Below are 19,509 nucleotides of genomic sequence, written 5' to 3'. Positions count from 1 at the left end.
TTATATTTCATCACCTTGTGGTGGTGGCTGCTTATTGTATGATTATATATTTCTTGCTGATTTACAAAATTTCTTAAATATGAAAGATATTTTTGGTTTTAAATATTTTTACTAGTTTGCCATTATTATGGGGGGGGTTGTTTTGTTTTGTTTTTAACTTGGAGTTTTAAATGTGCATTGCTAAATCTGCCAATTTTTTCTTCCTGTTTGTGGCCCAGTGTCACTCTTTGGGTTTTCATAATGCCAGGATTATATAAATACCTACTTGTATCTTTCTCTAGTGTTTTATAATTTTATTTTTATTTTTAATTGACATCTTTACCTGGAATTGATTATTTCGTGATTATGTTAAATTACTCTTGCAGCACTTTTTTTCTATATTGCTAACTTCCACAATTGAATAGTCCTGTGTTTTCCCCCACTGCTATTAAACATATCCTTTACATAGAGTAAGGACTTAGGAATATTTTTGGGTCAGGTTCATTATTTTACATTGATTTTTCTGTCTACTCCTGTGTCAGTACTTCACTACTAAATTATTGTAGCCATATAATACTATTTAATATCTGGTAAGCAAGTTGGACCTTTATTGTTCAACACATATTTTTACTTTAAAAGCTTAAGCATCTGGATAATGTTGTTCCATTCGTATTTTCTCTGAGGTAACCACACCTGGAAAAATCTTAGACAATTGACCATGGAATCAATAAAAGGTCCCATTATTTAACAGGTGGCCACTACCTGAATTGCAGCCCCAGTGCCAAAAAGGAAATAATCAGTCTTTAGACAAACTCCCTACCTTCAAAGTAATGGAAAAGATTGCATGTGGAAAATAAGTAGCATGAAGAATAAAAAAAGAACAAAATCTAGGGTATTTGATTGCCATTTTATAGTATAAGTTTATAAATGTTTTATGAGAAGTTTCATCAGAATTTTTTCCATCTCCCTGGTACTGAACAAAAAAGTACAAAGGATTAACAAAGTCATATAGTGGATAACATCTCACTTTTATTTTACATGATGTCAATCCCACATCTAGGGTGGCCATATATATATGCAAGCCACAAAGTCATCTTCCAAAGACATTCATTAATATTCTTCCTACTACCTACCATTTTGAATTATTAACACCCCTTATCCTCTCTGGTATTATTGAAGATAACCAAGTTAAATGTAATAATTTGTAATAAATGTAATAACAACCTTGTGTGCAGCTAATTCAGTTGGCCATGATATTTAAAATATTGGACTTGGCCTGTTTTTTAGTAGAAATAAAAGTTATAAGAAGGAGCTAACTTTTACTGAACACGTACAAAGCACCAATATTGTTTAAACCTATAAGCTAGATCTTATTCTTATGCCCAGATTATGTGGGAAGAATCTGAAGCACAGAAAGGTTAAGTAATTTTGGTCAAGATCTCATAGCTATTAAGTGGTAAATCTCAAAAACAGCTAATCATGCTTGGTTCAGTTGTGTGTGTGTGTGATTTTATATTGTAACAATTTCTCTAACTGAGTTAGCGTACATATTTTTCACATTTGCTTGTTTAAGCAGTGTTGTTTTGTAAACTGTGGTAACAAGGCCAAACAAGTGACTTCAGGACTTTATTATAAATTTTTGGTCAAAAATTGTCTATCTCCCTTAAAATCATGGTAGATATTAAGTCCATGTCCCTAATATTATAAACCCTATATTATCTGAAGAATTAAAATTCAGAAAGTTATTTAAAAGTTTAACTTAAAAAGAAGCTCCTCATTTAGCCACATTTAGTCATAATTTTCCATGGGAATATAAAGAATAGATTGGTTATGAGTGTGGGATTTGGAGTCAGACCTGCTTTGAATCCCCATTTGGAAATTTACTAGCTGTGTGATTTTAGGCAAATTGTGTAATCTTTCTAATCCTGTTCCTTAAACTGTAATCGAATAGGTTAAACTGTAATTCTGATAGGTTAGTTTATGGATTAAATGAAATACTTTTTTAAGAGGATTTAGCAGGGTATCAGTGCTCAATAAATGTTTTGTTATTCTCATTTTTGATATTGTTATTTTTGAAAAGTAATTCCTCTGTATTTGTTAGTAGATCTATCAAAATAATTGGATTTATACTATTTCTATAATGTTTGACAAATTTTATGACCTTTTCTTAATTAACCCATAATAAGTTGCAGTAGATAACTTTAGTTTTTATCATAATTCTTCTTGAGATAAAATAAACTTGAGATTTGATAATTTTATGGTAAACAATAATGCCTCATTAATGAAATACTGTTTTTTCTCCTTTAGCTGGTACTAAGAAAAGGGTGGGGTGGAGGGGATATCAGTTGAAAATAAAATTTAAATATAATGCAAAAGAACGTCATCACTTTAGAGAGCAGAGAATTACAAGCTCAGTATAATGTAAATGTTTTTCTTTTATTCCTCTTAGCCAAGTTCTAAAGTAGTGATAAAATGAAACAAGGAATAGGATTATAAACCTTGTTCCCTAATTAGTGTTCATTTTATTAAGGACTGTAAATAATGCTGCAGAAGACCAAATGAGATTCTTCATAAATAGGAACTTGTCAGAGTCGCTGACCATGGAAAGGTGGTTATTTTCTTTCTAAGCCCTCCGACCAATCCCCGAAGTCACCTTTTTCTGCCTTTTTTTTCTGTCTAAAGACAGAAAATTGACTCTGTATTGACTCTGCTTTTATACGGTTTGAACTGAAATAAATTTCTATCACATTAGTTAAGTTTGCTTTGTTCATGGATTTATTCTGAGAGAGATGGGCAGACAGCCATGTACCCCAGCTGCTTACCAGGACTTTTTGACTGAGAACTCCATCTTCCCAAATTGTTTTGTTAGTTCACTAGCCGCAGATTAAATGTTATTGGCTGACCAGTTGGTTAAACCCCAGGGCAGGTGTTAGAATGTGTATTACAGATTTATTCTGGAAAGCTTCTTAAATCTTTCCACCTGTATCCTACTGAGTGTGAAGCATGTTAGATAGGCAGGAAAGCTGAGAAGTTATTCCCATGCTGATGAAAATATTTTAAAAATTACATCTTTCACTTTCGCTCCAACAATACTCAATATTTATTAAAGACACTCTATGAGGATTATTTTTTTTTCTTTTTAAATGACGGAAACAAAAGGTTTTTTTAAGAGTTGGCTTTTCAAAACCCCAAGCCAAGGAAGAAATACTAAATATTAACATTCATTCAAAATTCAGAAGAAAGGAAGTTTTCCCATCTTAATGGTGAAGAGTAAAAAAAATTCCACTAGTGTTTATCTTTGTTTTCTTTTTCCATAGGCCAGCGTCTTTTTTGGTTTACCTAATGTTCTATTTTCCTATACTTATCTTCATTTGTATTTCAAATATTTAAAAATATATTTTTTTATTTTTGTTACTGTTGTCCTCCCACTGTCAATTTTTAAATCACTCTTCTAAGTTTTGGCCACTTCTCTGTGCATTTTTCTCTGCTTCCTTTAAGTCACTGTTTGTCTCCCATTTTGAGTGTTCTTTCATCCTTTTCCTCCTTGATTTTCTTCTCTTGTTTAGGCTCTTCTGCTTCTCAGTCACCTCTGTCCTGTGTTGCCCTACTCTGCTGGACATGAAGAATCCCAGTGACTTCACTTTCCTGGATGTTTTTTTTTTTTTTAACACATTTTGATCTCTGGCCTCACTCATGTTTTGTCTGTCTCTTTACTGTCATTTCTACTATCTAATTCATGTTGAAAAAGACTCACAGTACTTTCATATGTAGTGATATTTTAACCCTTTAACTTCTTAATTCCTAAAGAAGCTTTAACATTTGTGAAAAGAGAACCCTAAGTTACTTGTAATCAGTGATGGAGAAAAGTTCTAAAATTAAAAATTTATATGGTTTTCACCTAAATATTACATTTTGATAGTTAAGATACTATCAAAATGAAAGAATCATCCAATTGATATTTTAAAATATATTCTAGAAATCATATGAAAATGTCAAAAGTTTAAACAAAATTGCCATTACATTTTAAACCGTATCAAAAGTGAACACAGAATCACAGAAAAAAAAAGAGTTGTAATATTTGGGGTTGATAATGTCATTATTCTCTATATGATGAGTTTTAATTAATCATTGAAGGAAAACTAAAAGCTTATTATTAGATATACTTTCTTAAAATTATAATAAGTACCAAATGTTTAACTTAGTTACCCAGATTCTGCAGAAATTTTTTGATCTTTATTTTTCATTAGCAGCAAAAGTACCTGTAATAGTATCTGTCATCTTTAGACTTCCAAAGTTTCTAGACTGTGAACTGGGAAGCAGGTTCCCGTTTGATAAATAAGTTCAGTATCTTCTCTTTAGTTACTTATAAATGGAATGGAAGAAACCAAGTTATTTGCAGATCTAGAAAATCCAAAGTTATCTACCAGAAGTTCTAAGACTTCATTATTGTGGCCAGATACAAAATTAATACACACAGATCAGTATCAGTTAATCAATTAATTAGTGCTCTAAAATAATCACTTAGAAAACATTTTTTTAAAGATTTTATTATTTGAGAAAGAAAGCACAAATAGGGGCAGAGGGAAAGAGAGAAGCAGACTCACCACTAAACAGGGAGCCCAATATGGGGCTGGATCCCAGGACCCTGAGATCATGACCTGAGTCAAAGGAAAATGCTAAACCAACTGAGCCACCCAGGTGCCCAGAAAATATATATTTTTTTAATTAAGAAAACGCAACCTGTTTTATGGCTAAATAGATAGATATACTGTGTTTCTAGAATGCTTAATTTTTAACAAAAAACAAATTATCTCAAAATTATTTCATAAACCTAATATAATCCAAATAAAAATACCAGTTGAAGGATGGAGAAAAAATATATAAGCAAAAATAGCCAAGAAATTTTTTAAGAAAGAGTAGGAAAGCATAACTTCTCACTCCTTAGGTATGGGCTATGCATAATAAGTTCCCTCCAAAGAGTACAAGATGGAAAGCTGGGGCTGGGGGTGGGGAGGGCAGAGAGTAACTTTAGAGTGGAGAAAACTGACAAGCACTCAGGTAATCAAGGTCAACATCAGTATCATAAATCATGTTGGTAGTATTTGCTTTTGATATAATGTAATGAAAATTGCACTTTATATTGTGGTCTTCCTTCCAGTAGCCCATAAGCCCACTGTGATCATGAGAAAAACATCAGATAATTTCCATCAGTGTAGGCATCCCACAAAATACCCAACAAGTACTCCTGTAAGCTGTCAAAGGGATCAAAACAAGGAAATTCTGAGAAATCACCATAGCCAAGAATAGCCTAAGGAGACATGACAACGAATGTGATATCCTGATTGGGATACTGGAATAGATAAAGGGACATTAGGTAAAAGCTAAGTGTATTAATCTCCTAGGGCTACCATAACAAAATTCCACAGACTAGGTGGCTTAAACAATAGAAATTTATTTTCTCACAGTTTTGGAGGCTAGAAGTCTAGATGAAAGTGTCAGCAGGGTTGATTTCTAATGAGACCTCTTTCCTTGGCTTGCAGATAGTCAGCCGCCTTCTTGTTCTGTTATCACATGGCCTTTTCTCTGTGTGCATGTGCTCTTTGTGGTTCTTCCTCTTCTTTTAGGAACATTAGTTCTCTCTGGATTAAGGCACACTTTTATGACCTCATGTAATCTTTTTTTAATTGAGGTATAATTAACATATAACAGTTTCAGATGTGTGACATAATTATTCGACATTCATATTGCAGAATGACATTTTATCTTAATTACCTCTATAATTAATCTTAATTACCCCTATAAAGGCCGTATCTCCAAAGACAGTCATATTGGGAGTTTGGTCTTCAATTTACAAATCTGGGGGAACACAGTTTAGTCCATAACACTAAGGAAATATAAATAAGCTATGGATTTAATAACAAGATATCAATATTGGTTCATTAAGTGTAACAAATGTACCATACTAACATGAGATGGTAATAATAGAGAAAATTGGTTTGAGGGTATAAGGGAACTCTCTGTACTAACGGCTCAATTTTTCTGTAAATCTAAACCTCTTAAAAAAACAGAATCTATTTTGGGGCGCCTGGGTGGCTCAGTGGGTTAAAGCCTCTGCCTTCGGCTCAGGTCATGATCTCAGGGTCCTGAGCCCGCATTGGGCTCTCTGCTCAGCAGGGAGCCTGCTTCCCTCCTCTCTCTCTCTGCCTGCCTCTCTGCCTACTTATGATCTCTGTCAAATAAATAAATAAATAAATAAATAATTTTTAAAAATCTATTTTAAAAAATAAATTTTGAGAAATGTTGTTTAAGAGTAAGAAAGTAATGATCTTTTCCAATCAGATGCCAAAATTATGAAAAGAGAACTGTAAAAGTGGTGTTGAAAATTTATGTGGATAATTTACATGGTATTAATGTGAAGAAAGACTTAAGTATGACTTTAAGGACAGAGACCACAAAAGAAGAGGCTGCTCACAATGACTATATAAAAAACTGTAAAGTTCTATATCAGAGGGTGGAAAGAAGGAAAGAGGGGTGGAGGGAGGAAGAAAGGAAATAGGTAAGTAAAACTCAACAGAAAAAAAAAATTAAAGGACAAATGATAAGCTAGAAAAGGCATTTTCAATATATGTGATAAATATAGATTTATATTCTTAATATAGTAAAATTTCTCACAAATCCAAACAGAAAAGCTGAATATCACATTTTTTTCCAATGCGCGAAGGATAGACACGCATATCACAAAAGAAGAAATACAGATAGCCAAAAACATGGGAGAAAAGGGAAAACAAAAGCTATTAAGGAAAATAAGGCACTTTGCCAATGAGGGTGTAAATTGATAAATCCTCTCTGGAGTGAAGTTAGACCATTCATATGAAATACCTTAAAAATGTACAAATCGTTGTCCTAAGAATTCTACTTCTGGGAATGTATCCTAAACATTAGTAAAGATTCTCTATTACAAATGATGGAAATATCTTAAACAAAAATGGGGACTCTATCAGCAAGGAAAGCTTAAGAAGTAAAGCTAGGGCATGAGTAGACTAGAGAATTCAACCAGTATTCTCTTTTTTCCGTCTCCTGGCTCCATTTTCCTCTCAGTTGGCCTCATCCGTAGGCCAGGCTTCCCCTAGGGGGTGCCAAAGAAGGCCGTCAGAAGCTCTAGGATTATATTATGATCAACCTTAATGGTTCCAGGAAAAGTTCTGGAACCAATTCTGTTTGGCCTTTTCAAATTCAAATGCCCATGCCCTGATGTAATCACTGGTTATTCTGGGCAGGCCTATTACATGAGTCCCCTTAATGGGACAAGGACAGCAGATGTCATCCCACTCCAACAACCTGGACTGAAAGTGGAGAGGATCATTTCTGAAAGAAAAAGAATTATGCTACCAAAAGAAAGAATACTGTACTAGCCTTTCCTCCACAAAATTTCTACAAAAAAGAAAATCCAAAATTCTCTTATTCACATAGATATTATTAGTAGCATTTTGTTTATAAAGGTGAAAATCTGAACAAGCCTAAGAATCCTACAACACAGGATTGATTGTAAATTAGCTATAGGATAAACTATTAGACAATTTTTTTTTTTTTTAGATTTTGTTTATTTATTTGAGAGAAAGACAGTACAAGCAGTGAGGAGGAGCAGAGGGAGAGGGAGAAGCATACTCTGCACTGAGCAGGGAGCCCAACCTAGGGCTAGATCCCAGGACCCTGAGATTATGGCTTGGGCTGAAGGCAGACCAATTAACCAGTTGAGCCACTCAAGCACCCCCAAATACTGGAAAGCTAATTAAATGATACAGAAGTAGAGTTATCCGGGGTCCTTGGGTGGCTCAGTAGGTTAAGTGTCTGCCTTTGGCTTGGGTCGTGATCCCAGAGTCATGTCTGGCTCCTTCTTCGGCAGGGAGTCTGCTTCTCCGTCTCTCTCTACCCCTCCCCACCACTCATGCACACACACTCTCTCCCTCTCTCAAATAAATAAATAAATTATTATTATTTTAAATTAATTAAAATTAAAAAATAAAAAAGTAGAGTTATCCATGTAAAGATGATCGTGGTATAGTTGGGTATGAAATGCAAATTATAAAATTTATAAAATATATGCATTATGATCCCTTCATACACACACACACAAATATCCATATATATATACATATATATAATATATAATACATACATGCATATATATATACATATGTTCATAGAGATGCACAGGAAAAGTACAGGAAGTGATGTACCTGTATAAGTTTATAATAATTATTGAGGAGCTATGGAATTACGGATGATTTTTGTTTATTTTTTATTTTTACTTTTTTTTTTTTTAAGATTTTATTTATTTAGTGGGAGAGGGAGAAGCAGGCCTCCCACTAAGCAGGGAGCCTGATGTGGGGCTCAGTCCCAGGACCCTGGGGTCATGACCTGAGCTGAAGGCAGTTGCTTAACCAACTGAGCCACCGAGGCACCCAAGACTGGATATATTTTAAAATATACATACAAGCCTCCAAAGTAAGATCAAATAAGTTATGTGTGTATGATGGTGTACACAAAAACATTTGAAAAAGTCTATGCACTGTAATAGAATATTATGAAATATAACTTTATACAAGTACAGTTTATGTGTAGCACATATATACAAAATACAAAATAAATTGAAATAATAAGTGTTGGACTTGGTGGAGGCATGATGTTTGAATCTTATTCTAATTATGTGACATAATTAGGTCACATATCACAATCTCCTCTTCACAGATGAAGAAACAGGCCTGAAAAGCAATGTGACTTTCCTACAGTAACATTTAGTGACTGAACTATAACTCAAACTCTAGGTCTTCCAACTGCAGTGCACAAAAATTTCCATAGGAAGTGTCAGAGAACTCAAAAGTAAGAATAGATACTGAAAGCCAGGACAGTCAGAAGATTTTTATAAGGGAATGGGAATTACACTTGGGCTTTGAAAGGATAGGGGACACAGACCAGTGGGAAGGGGGTGGTAGGACATTCCAGAGAAGTGACGTGGAAAGAGTATGCTGCAGGCCATCTATGATACAGAGCTGGGTGTGGTCCTTTCAAAGAATCAAATGTGGGCAAAACTTGAAAAATGTTTTGTCTTGCTGAAATTTTTCTTTAAAAACAAAAAGGGCTATTTTTGCTTTCAAATGCAAATCTCCTTTCCAGTCCTCCCCCTCAAAAGAAACCTTCAACCAGATCATTTAAGTTTCTTATCTGTAGTCCTGTAGAATAATAAACTTAAATAATAACTAGGAGTTATTTAGTTGGGTTTCCTAGGAATTCTAATTTAACAGAGAAATGAGAAGCTGTCAACACAGTATACTAAAGACAAATTATGAGTATGATAGTTTCACAAAAAATGGCAAGGTCTTTCAACCCAACTCAAGGGAGGCTGTCTGAGGACAATATATGTGTTTTGCCCCCACCTCAGATCTCAAAGACAAAGAGTACAAAAGACAAATGTCAATCCATAGGCAATTTAAGTGGCCATTTGAGGAAGATAAGTGTTGGATTTTCATAACATAAAATTAGTAGTGGTGGGAATACTTTGTTTTAGCTTTTTGAAATATTAACCTTTTCTCTGGTATTGTGGAGTTTGAGAGTTACTGACCTAGAAAACGCAAGGGTTTATAAATGTAATAGCTAAATAATTTGGAATTATATATATTAATATTATTAAGGAGAATGGTAAAAAAAAATTTTAAATTCTAGCCAAAGGTTTTAGAAGTAACCAGAAGTGACTGGTTACCCAGAAACATTTATTAATTCATCAAAAATTTATTGAGAGTGTTCTTCTTGCCAAGCATTGGTGACTGGTGCTGGTGCAAAGGCAAGTAAAACTGAGTCAACTGCAGTCTAGTGAGGGAGCCTAAACTAGAGAAATGTACAGAAGAGGGCCTAACCCCACTGGAAAAAGAGGACAGGCCAGGAGAGGAATCCCCACAAGGGATAACATCTCAGCCAACGCAAGGGAGAGAAATGTATCACCATAGAGAGGCAGGAAGCAGGCAGGAAAGAGCAGGTTTTGTTCAGGAAACTACAAGTAATTCAGGATTTCTGGGGTATAAATGGGATCAGAGAAGGTGATACAGGAACTTGGAATCAAAAACCAAATTACAGAGTCCAAACAAGAAATTTGGGTTTCATTGTGTAGACAATGAGGAGCACCAAAGGTTTTAAAACAGAAGAGTTTTCATGGCTAGATTTGCATCTTTGAAAAATATATATATTACAGAAAAGACCTGGATATCATCATCAACCACAGTGTACTCCTTATTAATTAGATGACTGATAGGAGACTGCCAAACAACCAGCCTCCGAGGGGCAGGCTGTGGGCTCTTGGCTCTCTTGCTTTGGTACTCCAGCTGAAGGGGGTGTCCCAACCTAGCATCCTCATTTTAGGAAGTATAAGGTGAAACTGAGACTGAGATTCTAGAGAGTGCTACTAAAGACAATAATGGGATAAAAATTTTCAGTGAAAATTATTATTATTTTTTTTTTAGCAAGTTTTCATCTAAAAGAGAGGTATCTTTTCCCAAAGAGCCTCCTGTATTGCTCAAGACATTTGTGGAACTTCTCTTTTGGAATTGCTTTAAAGGCCAGTCTGGGAGCTAAACAAAAAATCATTCTTGTCTCTTTATAGTTGGATTTAAAAAAAAAAAAAATTTAGTCCAAAATAAGCATTACCCAATCTGATTTTTTTTTTTTAACCTACTCACTCAATTTAGCACTGAATTAACTTTTGGATTATTCCTAAAGTTAAATCCATCTTCAATCATGAAAATTTCTTACCTCTGAAGACATTTAGTAGAGTACCTCACCAACTACTTACCAGCTACAAGTTTCTTGACCATGAATCTCACAAATTGCCTGTGCAGTGGGGGTGATGACAACGTCTTTCCTGCCTCCCCCATACTACTACCACTGTGAAGATTATAGCAAACAACATGTGAAAGCTTTTTGTGGAGAGCTGTGTCCGTAGATGCTCTTATTGTCACCTCACGCTTTGCAGGCAATCCCAAAATGTGCATTTGTTCTGGTGTCTGTGTGTTCATCTCCCTAACAGACTGTTCACTTTAGATTGGCAGGGCCTGGGTCATATTTGGCTTGTGTCCCCGGTGTCTGACACAGGTTCTCACACATAATGTGTCCTCAGATGTTTGTTGAGTGAAGAATTAAGTCCAGTTTCTTGCCTTATCTTCAAATAATATATAAGAAAAGGATAATACACTTGAGATTATTCAGTTAATGAGCTCAGAGGCCACTTATGCTTCTTCAAGTATATGAGTAGTTCATCATTAAGAACTGGATGTTCATCTCTGAAGGGGCCAGAATAAATGGCTGATGAAATAAATCAATGTGAAAATGTAAAGATTCTTAAACTTCAGTGCTGTAGTCTTAAGTTTGACTGTATTTTAAAATCACCAGGAAAAAATTTTAATTACCAGCTTAACTACCAATGCTGGGGCCCCATCCCAGCACAGTTAAATTAATACCTCTGGAGGTAGAAGCCTGGCATAGTTTTAAAGCTACCCGAATGATTCTAACATACAGCCTGTGTTTGATGCAGGGCTCTAGGATTAGTCTATGTAAAACTGCTTTAAAAAGTATCTGTCAAGGAGCACCTGCCTTTCTCAGTTGGTGGGGCATGTGACTCTTGATCTCGGGGTCGTGAGTGCAAGCCCCATGTTGCACACAGAGTTTACTTAATAAAAAAATTAAAAATAAAAAAACCTATCTAGTTTTACAGTAAGAACCATAGTCAGTAGAAAAGAAGGTAAGGCATGCTTCCACTGAAGTCTATGAGTACAACTAGCCATTAAGTGAAAGGACCGTGGAAAAGCAGCAATCAGTATGTGCTGAGCTATGAGAGGTCATGAAAAGGTGGGCTTGTGTTGAGCATGAGACTTTGTGCAGACCTATTAGACATTTTATAGGTTTATCACAGAAATAAAAGACATTCCCTGCCCAAAAAAGGAGGTCAAGTGTTAGTTTAGCAGACCAGCTAGTACCAACCAACACGCCTGGCCAGTACAAAGGATCTGGGGGTTTTTGCTTTACAACACAAATCACCATTCTCATCACTGGGAATACAATTATGAACAAGACTCAAACCGTCTCGAGTAACTGATGGTCTGTTCACAATTAAGTGGATAGCCAGTTACAAAAGGGTAAATGATGAAAGAAACAAAAGAAGGTTGGTAAGATAGGAAGATGTAGTTGTTAGAGAGTTTTAAGGGTCTGGCTGAGGTAGTTCAGTCTAATACAATAGTCAGTGATTCTTGGTCAAAGAAATATATTAGAAAGATTATTTTAGGGGCGCCTGGCTGACTCAGACAATAGAGCATGTACTCTCGATCTTGAGGTTGTGAGTTCAGCCCTGTGTTGAGTATGGAACCACTTAATTTAAAAAAAACTTAGGATTATTTTAGAACCTTTGCAGGATTGGAAGGAGAAATAGTACAGATGTAAAACAGTTAGAACACCTACCGAAGTCTGAGGATGGGGTGGTAAGTTCCTAAATTGGTGAGACTTGGGAAGGAGCAGTTTGTAGATTTCCTGAGAAAAAGATGGCTTTTTACAATAGAAGCATAAATAATCTTAATGCATTTTAGTCAGAAACAAATTATTCTGGAATTCTATATTGTACCACTTACTGTATATTTGAGAATAAATACCTTTCTTGTGTTCGCCATTAATATTAATTGCTGTCATTTCTTAATCTATTTCACGATTTGGGAGAACTTTAAAAACTGAATGTCAGATTAGTGAGTTTAGTCAAGGTCCAGGTCCTTGTTGAACAATCAGTTATTTACTTTGTTTATAATTTCATACAACCCCACTGGGGGGGGGGGACTGTTCTACCAAATAACCTCTATGAAAATGTAAACCTCCGTATTTCTGTAACACACTGAGGTCAGTGTTCTTATTTGAGAATCTGAGCATATGTAAATTTTTTATTAAAGAGAACTGAATTTTTTGTCTATGCCTTCAAGTGAACCTTCTAAAATGTTCATATGTAAATGATCAGTGTGCAATTAATTCCAAAAAATTAACTGCTCTTGTTGGGCCAGTTCCATGACCAGACACAGAGTGAATAGTATTGAGTTATCGGGACATACAGTATTGTAAATGACCAGACCTTATGTACTTGAGTTAAGTCTGTAGTATAAGTCTGCATGTGTATTCTCACAGGAGACTGTAAAATGTGGGCATGCTTTCAATTCATGCAGTCTGTGATTTATGGAGGCACATAGGTCAGGAGTTTATTATGCTGAAAATCATAATAACTGTTTTGTTCTGCTTTTTAAAATGAAGTGACCAAAGCATGTTGAAAGATAAATGAGTGAACCATTTGATTATGCTTTTATTTCTATTAAAGATTAAATATTATTGCTGAGTAACCAGCCATGCTAAGTATTATGATATTAAAGCTGAAGTAGTTTGTAAGCTGATAGCCCCTTCTTTCCTCTGGGTTTAGGTTTGTTATTAATCAAAATGTTGGACTTGTTTAATGCAGTGGTGTATGAAACAAACAGTTGAAAAAGACAGCTACTTTAATTTACGGCTTTCTGTTTTTTTCAGATTTGTAGGAAAATCTGTTTCTCTTCATGGACTTTATGCTGTTATTCACATGTTTAGAGTTCAATTCTTATACCAGAGTCAACTAAATCCAATAGTTGCTAGATACTCTCATAGGATAGAAAGGAGGAAGGTGCCTATAAGGTTTTAATTGACAAGTTCAGGTAAAGTCATTTTTGAAATGTGGGCAGTCCTAATAGAAATGGGTATTACCAAAAAAATCCATCTGTATTTTTGGACAGAGAGAGCAATAATTTTTGAAATAGAAAATGTTTATAAAGAAAGATATTAATAAGTTAAGGACAGTGGTTTGGTTTTTCACTATGAAACAGGAATACTGAATAAAATTGTTTTAAAGGGTATGTTTTGAGCTACTTCCTGGTTTTGGCTTAGGTATCTGCACAAGAATCATTTGCTAAACACTTAGTGAAATGCAATGTAGGGTCTGTACTCCCCAGGATGTGTGGTAAGGAACCTTCAAAAGGACATCCTGCCACCCTTCTAAACTTGTTCTTCAGAAGTGCAAATACACTTACAGTTCCTAAAAAGTATACTCTGTGGGGAATGCAGAACAGATCATAAGACATGTCAAAGAAAAAGACCACCTCCTATTACCTGAAACAAAAAGTTTAATTTATTACTTAAGTAAGGAAGAGCTATGCTTTTAGGCCCAGTCCCGGCAAAGTGGGTTGCGAATCTTTCATATAGAGTTTTGGGGTCAGAGATTATTTAGGGATTGACAGCCTCAGAAGCCCAATACCGACAAGAGACTGTGGGTGATTGGTGGGTTTCAGAAACATGATTAGTAGAGTCCACCACTGACTGATTAGCCAACTGTCAAAAGCGTAAGGTTCTCCCTGACTAGTTGGTTTTCAAAGGTGTATTTACTGAACTGAGTTGTCACTGAATTTTAGGTCTAGGCAGATCATCATTAATTGATTAAATCCAGTTTGATTATGTTTCAAAGTGGTTCTAATTGTTCTTTTTAACCATGAATGTAGAACAATCAGCCTTTTTCTAGGAGTTGGAGTTTTTTTATTCTCAGAAGCTAATACGTAAACACTGTAGGTAATTGAAAGCATAAGAAAATCAAACTTGAGGAATCCATTTAAATAACCAATAATCCTATGATGCATTTCCTTTTTCTTTCATACTTGTAGCTTCCAGGATTTTATTAGTATCTCCAATTGAAAAGTTGTAATCCAAACCCATGAATACCCTATCTTCTTCCACCCACAGGGAATCTACAGATTTATCCTACTAAATTGTGTGATTATCCATGATAAAATTGATGCTATTTATTCTGTTACTGTAAACTTAATTCAGAGCTCTTTTTTCTATTTCTTCCATTGAATCTATCTGTTCATCTTAAAAGAAGATAGAAACAATTTAAAATGGAAACTAAGGAAGCATGGGCCTCAGTATCACCATTTCTGAAATTATCTATCAGCATGGTTTTTCCACTGTACTTGCTATGGTAAAGAAGTCACTATATTTTCTGATTTTCTTTTTTGTTGTTGTTTCTTTTCCTTTTTTATATAGTTGCCATACAGTGTTTTATATTAGATTTAGGTGTACAACATAGTGATTCAATTATCTACACCTTATACCATGCTCACCATAAGTGTAGCTACCATCTGTCACCATGCAACACTATTACAATGTCGTTGACTATATTCCTTATGCTGTGCTTTTTAGTTCCATGACTTATTCACTCCATAATGGGAATCCTGTACATCCCACACCTCTTTACCCATTTGGCCCGTCTTCCCACCCCTCTCCTCTCTGTTTGTTCCCAAAGTTTGTTCTCTACATTTATAGGTCTGATTCTGTTTGTTAATTGATTTGTTTGGTTTTTTAGATTGTACATTTAAGTGAATGATATGGTATTTGTCGTTGACTTATTTCAGTAAACATAATACCCTCTAGGTCCACCTGTGTTGTAAATGGCAAGATCTCATATGATGCCTTTTGTAAAAAAGGGTGTTTACTAAAGCAAGAGAAATGTAAGAAGTCAGCAGTTCTGACTGGTGATAGGGTATTTTCATGTATTGAAATTAGTTATGAAATCTGATGCAAATAACAAGTTATTAATAATAAAATATTAAAATGTGCATGTGACTTACCTCATTTAGTAACTTAAAGTAAATTCCAGGTCATCTGTATAATAATATCACTTGTACTAATTGCATTCCAGTAAGCTTTTCTGGGATGGAAGGGGTGGGAATGGTAGTTAAGACTCAACTTGTCAGCCCTCAAGAACAGTAGCTACTGAATGCTAAGTACCACTAATATTGTAAAATTTTATTTCTCTACAAAATCTTTTCTTCAAAACCCAAGTATATCCATGAGGGTTTATCACATAAGTAAATTCACTCAGCATTTGTGCTACTGCAGGGAAAATGGGTGGGATGATTTGTGTTGGTACCTACTGCCCAAATCTCTGCTTGTTCAGGGGAAAGAAATTAATGTAATATTTGGGTTTCATGCGAAAGTTACAGTGGGTGTATGGGGAGTGTTAATCCTATAGGCAATTTAGCTCTATCAGCTGTGATAAAGTGTTGGGTATGCCCACTTTAAAATTGCTTAACTAACAAGTGGAAAAAGCCTTAGTAGTTTTGTTTATATTATCAAAACTGAACTTTTCTCTTTCCAGATTCATTCAGCTGCCCTGAAATCTGGTCTTTGACTTCTCCATTTATTTCTGACACCTCCTAAGGGGGGCAGCGCTAATCACTTACATATTTCCCTGCTGCTAAGGATAGCCAGCTTATGACCACTTATGATTCAAGCACATGTTGATACCTTAAGACCAGTAAGCATTTGATAAAGTGGGAAAGCAGGATGGTTAAATTTGTTGTAATCAACAGTAAGAGGAGGAAATTAGTCCATGGAGTTATGCCAAAGCTTAGTTTACTTTTGCACAAAAAAAAAAATCATTTTTTTTTTTTTACCCTGCGACTCCCCAGAAAAGGCAGTCTTAATACCATTTGAACAAGAATTTTCTTAACACATTCCTGACTCTTGACCCCTTTAACTGCTGAAAACAAAAAGATCAATAGGGCTGGTTTGTTGTCTGGAGTTCTGCCCTGCAACCCTGCCCACTCTGGCTAAGTGACTGCTCTTTAAAGGAAGTTGGCAAAATGATCTCTGAGTTTAGTTGAAGGAACACTTCTGGGTAGAATTCCTTAACCTCCCATCAGGAAAGGACCGTCAAGTGAAGACTGAGGCAAAGAGACTCATTACTAAAAATACAAAGCAACAGAACAAACTCCAGACATGTTTTTCAAATTTAAGTGTTTTCTGAGAAGTTGGTTTCCATGTGGTATAAGCACCAATAAACAATAAACCCATGTTGGTGTTCTCTACCCTTATGGTTCATTATGCCAAGGACAGGATAGTATAAAATTTCTACTTTCTGTTCTCCTGCCAAAATCACTGAACCATCTCTCTCCCTCTTCAGGATGTCGCATGTACTTCAGTTTGAAGATAAAACCAGAAAAGTGAAAGATGCAAGCATGCAAGATTCAGATACATTCGAAATCTATGATCCTCGGAATCCAGTGAATAAGAGAAGACGAGAAGAAAGCAAAAAGCTGATGAGAGAAAAAAAAGAAAGAAGATAAAACAACAGTAATGTTTAACTAGAACTAGCTAGAAATGTTCCTGTAATAAATGGCCTCATAACAGCCATTGTTCCCAACAGCATCACTTATAAGGGTGTGAAAAGAAGTATTTTCAAACCTGTTGTCTGGTTTTGAAGAACAGTTATCTTGTTATGTAAATTGTGGAATGATTTAAGCAAATGTTTTTGTTTACCAATACATGCTTTTCCCCCATTTGAACTTTTATATTGCTAAATCTGAAATAAAATAACTTTCCTGCCAGTTTACATGTTAACTATTTGTAGACTGTGCCAGCCTGTGTGTATCTCTTTATCCTAAATATATAAAGGCTTTGTTTTCAATATTTTTTTTATAAGAGTTCTTGCAAGAGAGAGTATTTAAGGGAAACGTCCCTGGCATTCTGTTACCACATTACTGAACTTGGAATGTAATAAAAGTAAAAAAAATAAATAAAAAAACATAATATAAAGATTGATTTTTTTTGTTGTTGTTGTTTTGGATCTAAGTATCTAAAAATAGCCACATCAGTAAGACTCAGTAGCCCCATGCCATAATGCTTGAGGATTCCCCAAGGGAATATTCTCACCTTCATCTAAGCCAGCACCTGGGTTTTATAAGTGTAATCAAGACATTAATACACTGAGTTGTATCAGCCAAACTTTACTGCACACACTGGCTGATACAGGGCTACCAGTCTACTCCTCTGCCCTTCTCGGCATAGCAACAGCCGGAGAACATGCAGAGTTCCCATTCTAGCAAGAGAACTAACTCATAAAGAATTTAGCCTTGTTGAAAACCACTCATACTGGTTATTTACTATATGTTATCTTTTTTTTTTACCCAGTTTTTCTAGAATCCGAATCCTCAAATTATACCTCAGGCTGACTTTCAGTTACCTAATAAAACCTCGCCAGCCACATTTTTTTCAGATAGTGTCTCACTGACTCTCTTTTCCCAAATGTAATCCGACAGACTTTCTCTAGAGCACTTGTTCTCAAACTGTAGTCCCCAGTATTACACTGCAGTGGCAACAGTATCACTTGGAGACATGTTAGAAATGCAATCTGTTGCCATATTCCCCACCACCACCACTCTACCTCAAGATTATTGAATCTGAAACTTCGAACTGAGAGGATTTTTTTTACACAGATTGCTGGCTTCACTGCAGATGATTCAATCTTTGGAGCATGGCAATATCTAGTGAAGTTAAAGATATGAATATCCATTTATCCAAAAATTCTAATCCCAGGTCTGTCTCCTAAAGAAATTCTCACACATTGCTCAAGGAGACCTGTACTAAGTATATATTGAAGCATCAACAAAAGAATGGATAACTAAGTTGTTGTATATTCATACTATGGAATACTATGTAGTGAAAATCAATAAGCAAGAGTTATATGTATGAGCTTATCTTAAAAATAATGTGAAGAAAGGGAACCATCTATATAAAAATTTAAAACATGCAACACAGCGTTCTATTTTGTTTAATGATGTACACGATTAGCAAAAGTATAAAAACATGAATGAGAATAGTGATTACCTCTGAAGAGGCAGAAGTAACATATAGGGGCTTCATTTGTGTTTGTAATGTTTCATTTCTTAAGGGAGATGTTAGGTACTCAAACCTCATTATATTCTCTCTATATTCCAGTATGCCTGAGATATTTCATATCTTTTCCTTTATGATCATATCTAGAACCTGAGGTGAGAAGACAGAAGGACTCCTAGTAGTAAAAAGAACACTTTCTTTTTTGCTTCAGAAATAGGAGAAAGTTTCAAAGAGAAGGAGAGGGATATGATAGTGGTATTCGAGGAAAACATCAACCCACTCAAAAGCAGGGTGATTAGACACAAACCCACGAAAATACAAGCCAGTGTTCAGAAGTGTGCCCAGTCTTCCCCTCACCACAATATCAGTTGTTTTACAGATATTCACAAAGCAAAATTATGTTTTCCAAACTCACAAAGTTTCTGTTAGTCATTCAGAAATACATTAGCACTGGATTTGTTTATATTGTATAATCCTATAGGTTTCTTTCTGTTTCTACTTGAATGTGTCCATCTTTAAGAACAGATGGGACCAAAGGCCTCCAGGGCACAAGCCAGAAGAATAGTATTTGTAGGTGTAAAAATATAACTGAGTGACAAAATTAAGCCCTCAAGTTGGTTGAATGCTCCTTATCCTGCTTGAACCATAAGGAGCAGAAAAATCTGAAATTTTACAGAGATTAGAATACCATCTGAAAATTTCACCATGATAATAAAATTCACTTAGAAATTAACTGAATCAAAGCAATAACAGTTTTTTAAAGCT

At 35.1% G+C, this 19,509-nt stretch overlaps 1 protein-coding gene across 2 annotated transcripts in view; it reads left to right on the top strand.

Moving 5' to 3' along the window:
* The window catches only part of CWC27 (CWC27 spliceosome associated cyclophilin), a 190,890-nt gene extending 173,434 nt beyond the window's left edge, over positions 1 to 17,456 (top strand). The window contains exon 15 of one of the 2 annotated variants that reach the window (XR_004381635.1): positions 17,033 to 17,103. Coding sequence is in view for 1 of the 2 variants with exons in the window: in XM_032849728.1 (XP_032705619.1) it covers positions 17,033 to 17,195 (163 nt within the window). In the remaining variant the exon portion in view is untranslated. Of the gene's footprint in view, positions 1 to 17,032 lie in introns of both variants that reach the window. The other variant, XM_032849728.1, reaches the window with a different exon arrangement.
* The last annotated feature ends 2,053 nt before the right edge of the window (positions 17,457 to 19,509 follow it).

The sequence above is a fragment of the Lontra canadensis genome, unplaced genomic scaffold (assembly GCF_010015895.1).
Source record: "Lontra canadensis isolate GAN:19392208 unplaced genomic scaffold, GSC_riverotter_1.0 scaffold4, whole genome shotgun sequence".
Lineage (NCBI taxonomy): Eukaryota > Metazoa > Chordata > Mammalia > Carnivora > Mustelidae > Lontra > Lontra canadensis.
This window is presented reverse-complemented; position numbering and strand designations above follow the sequence as displayed.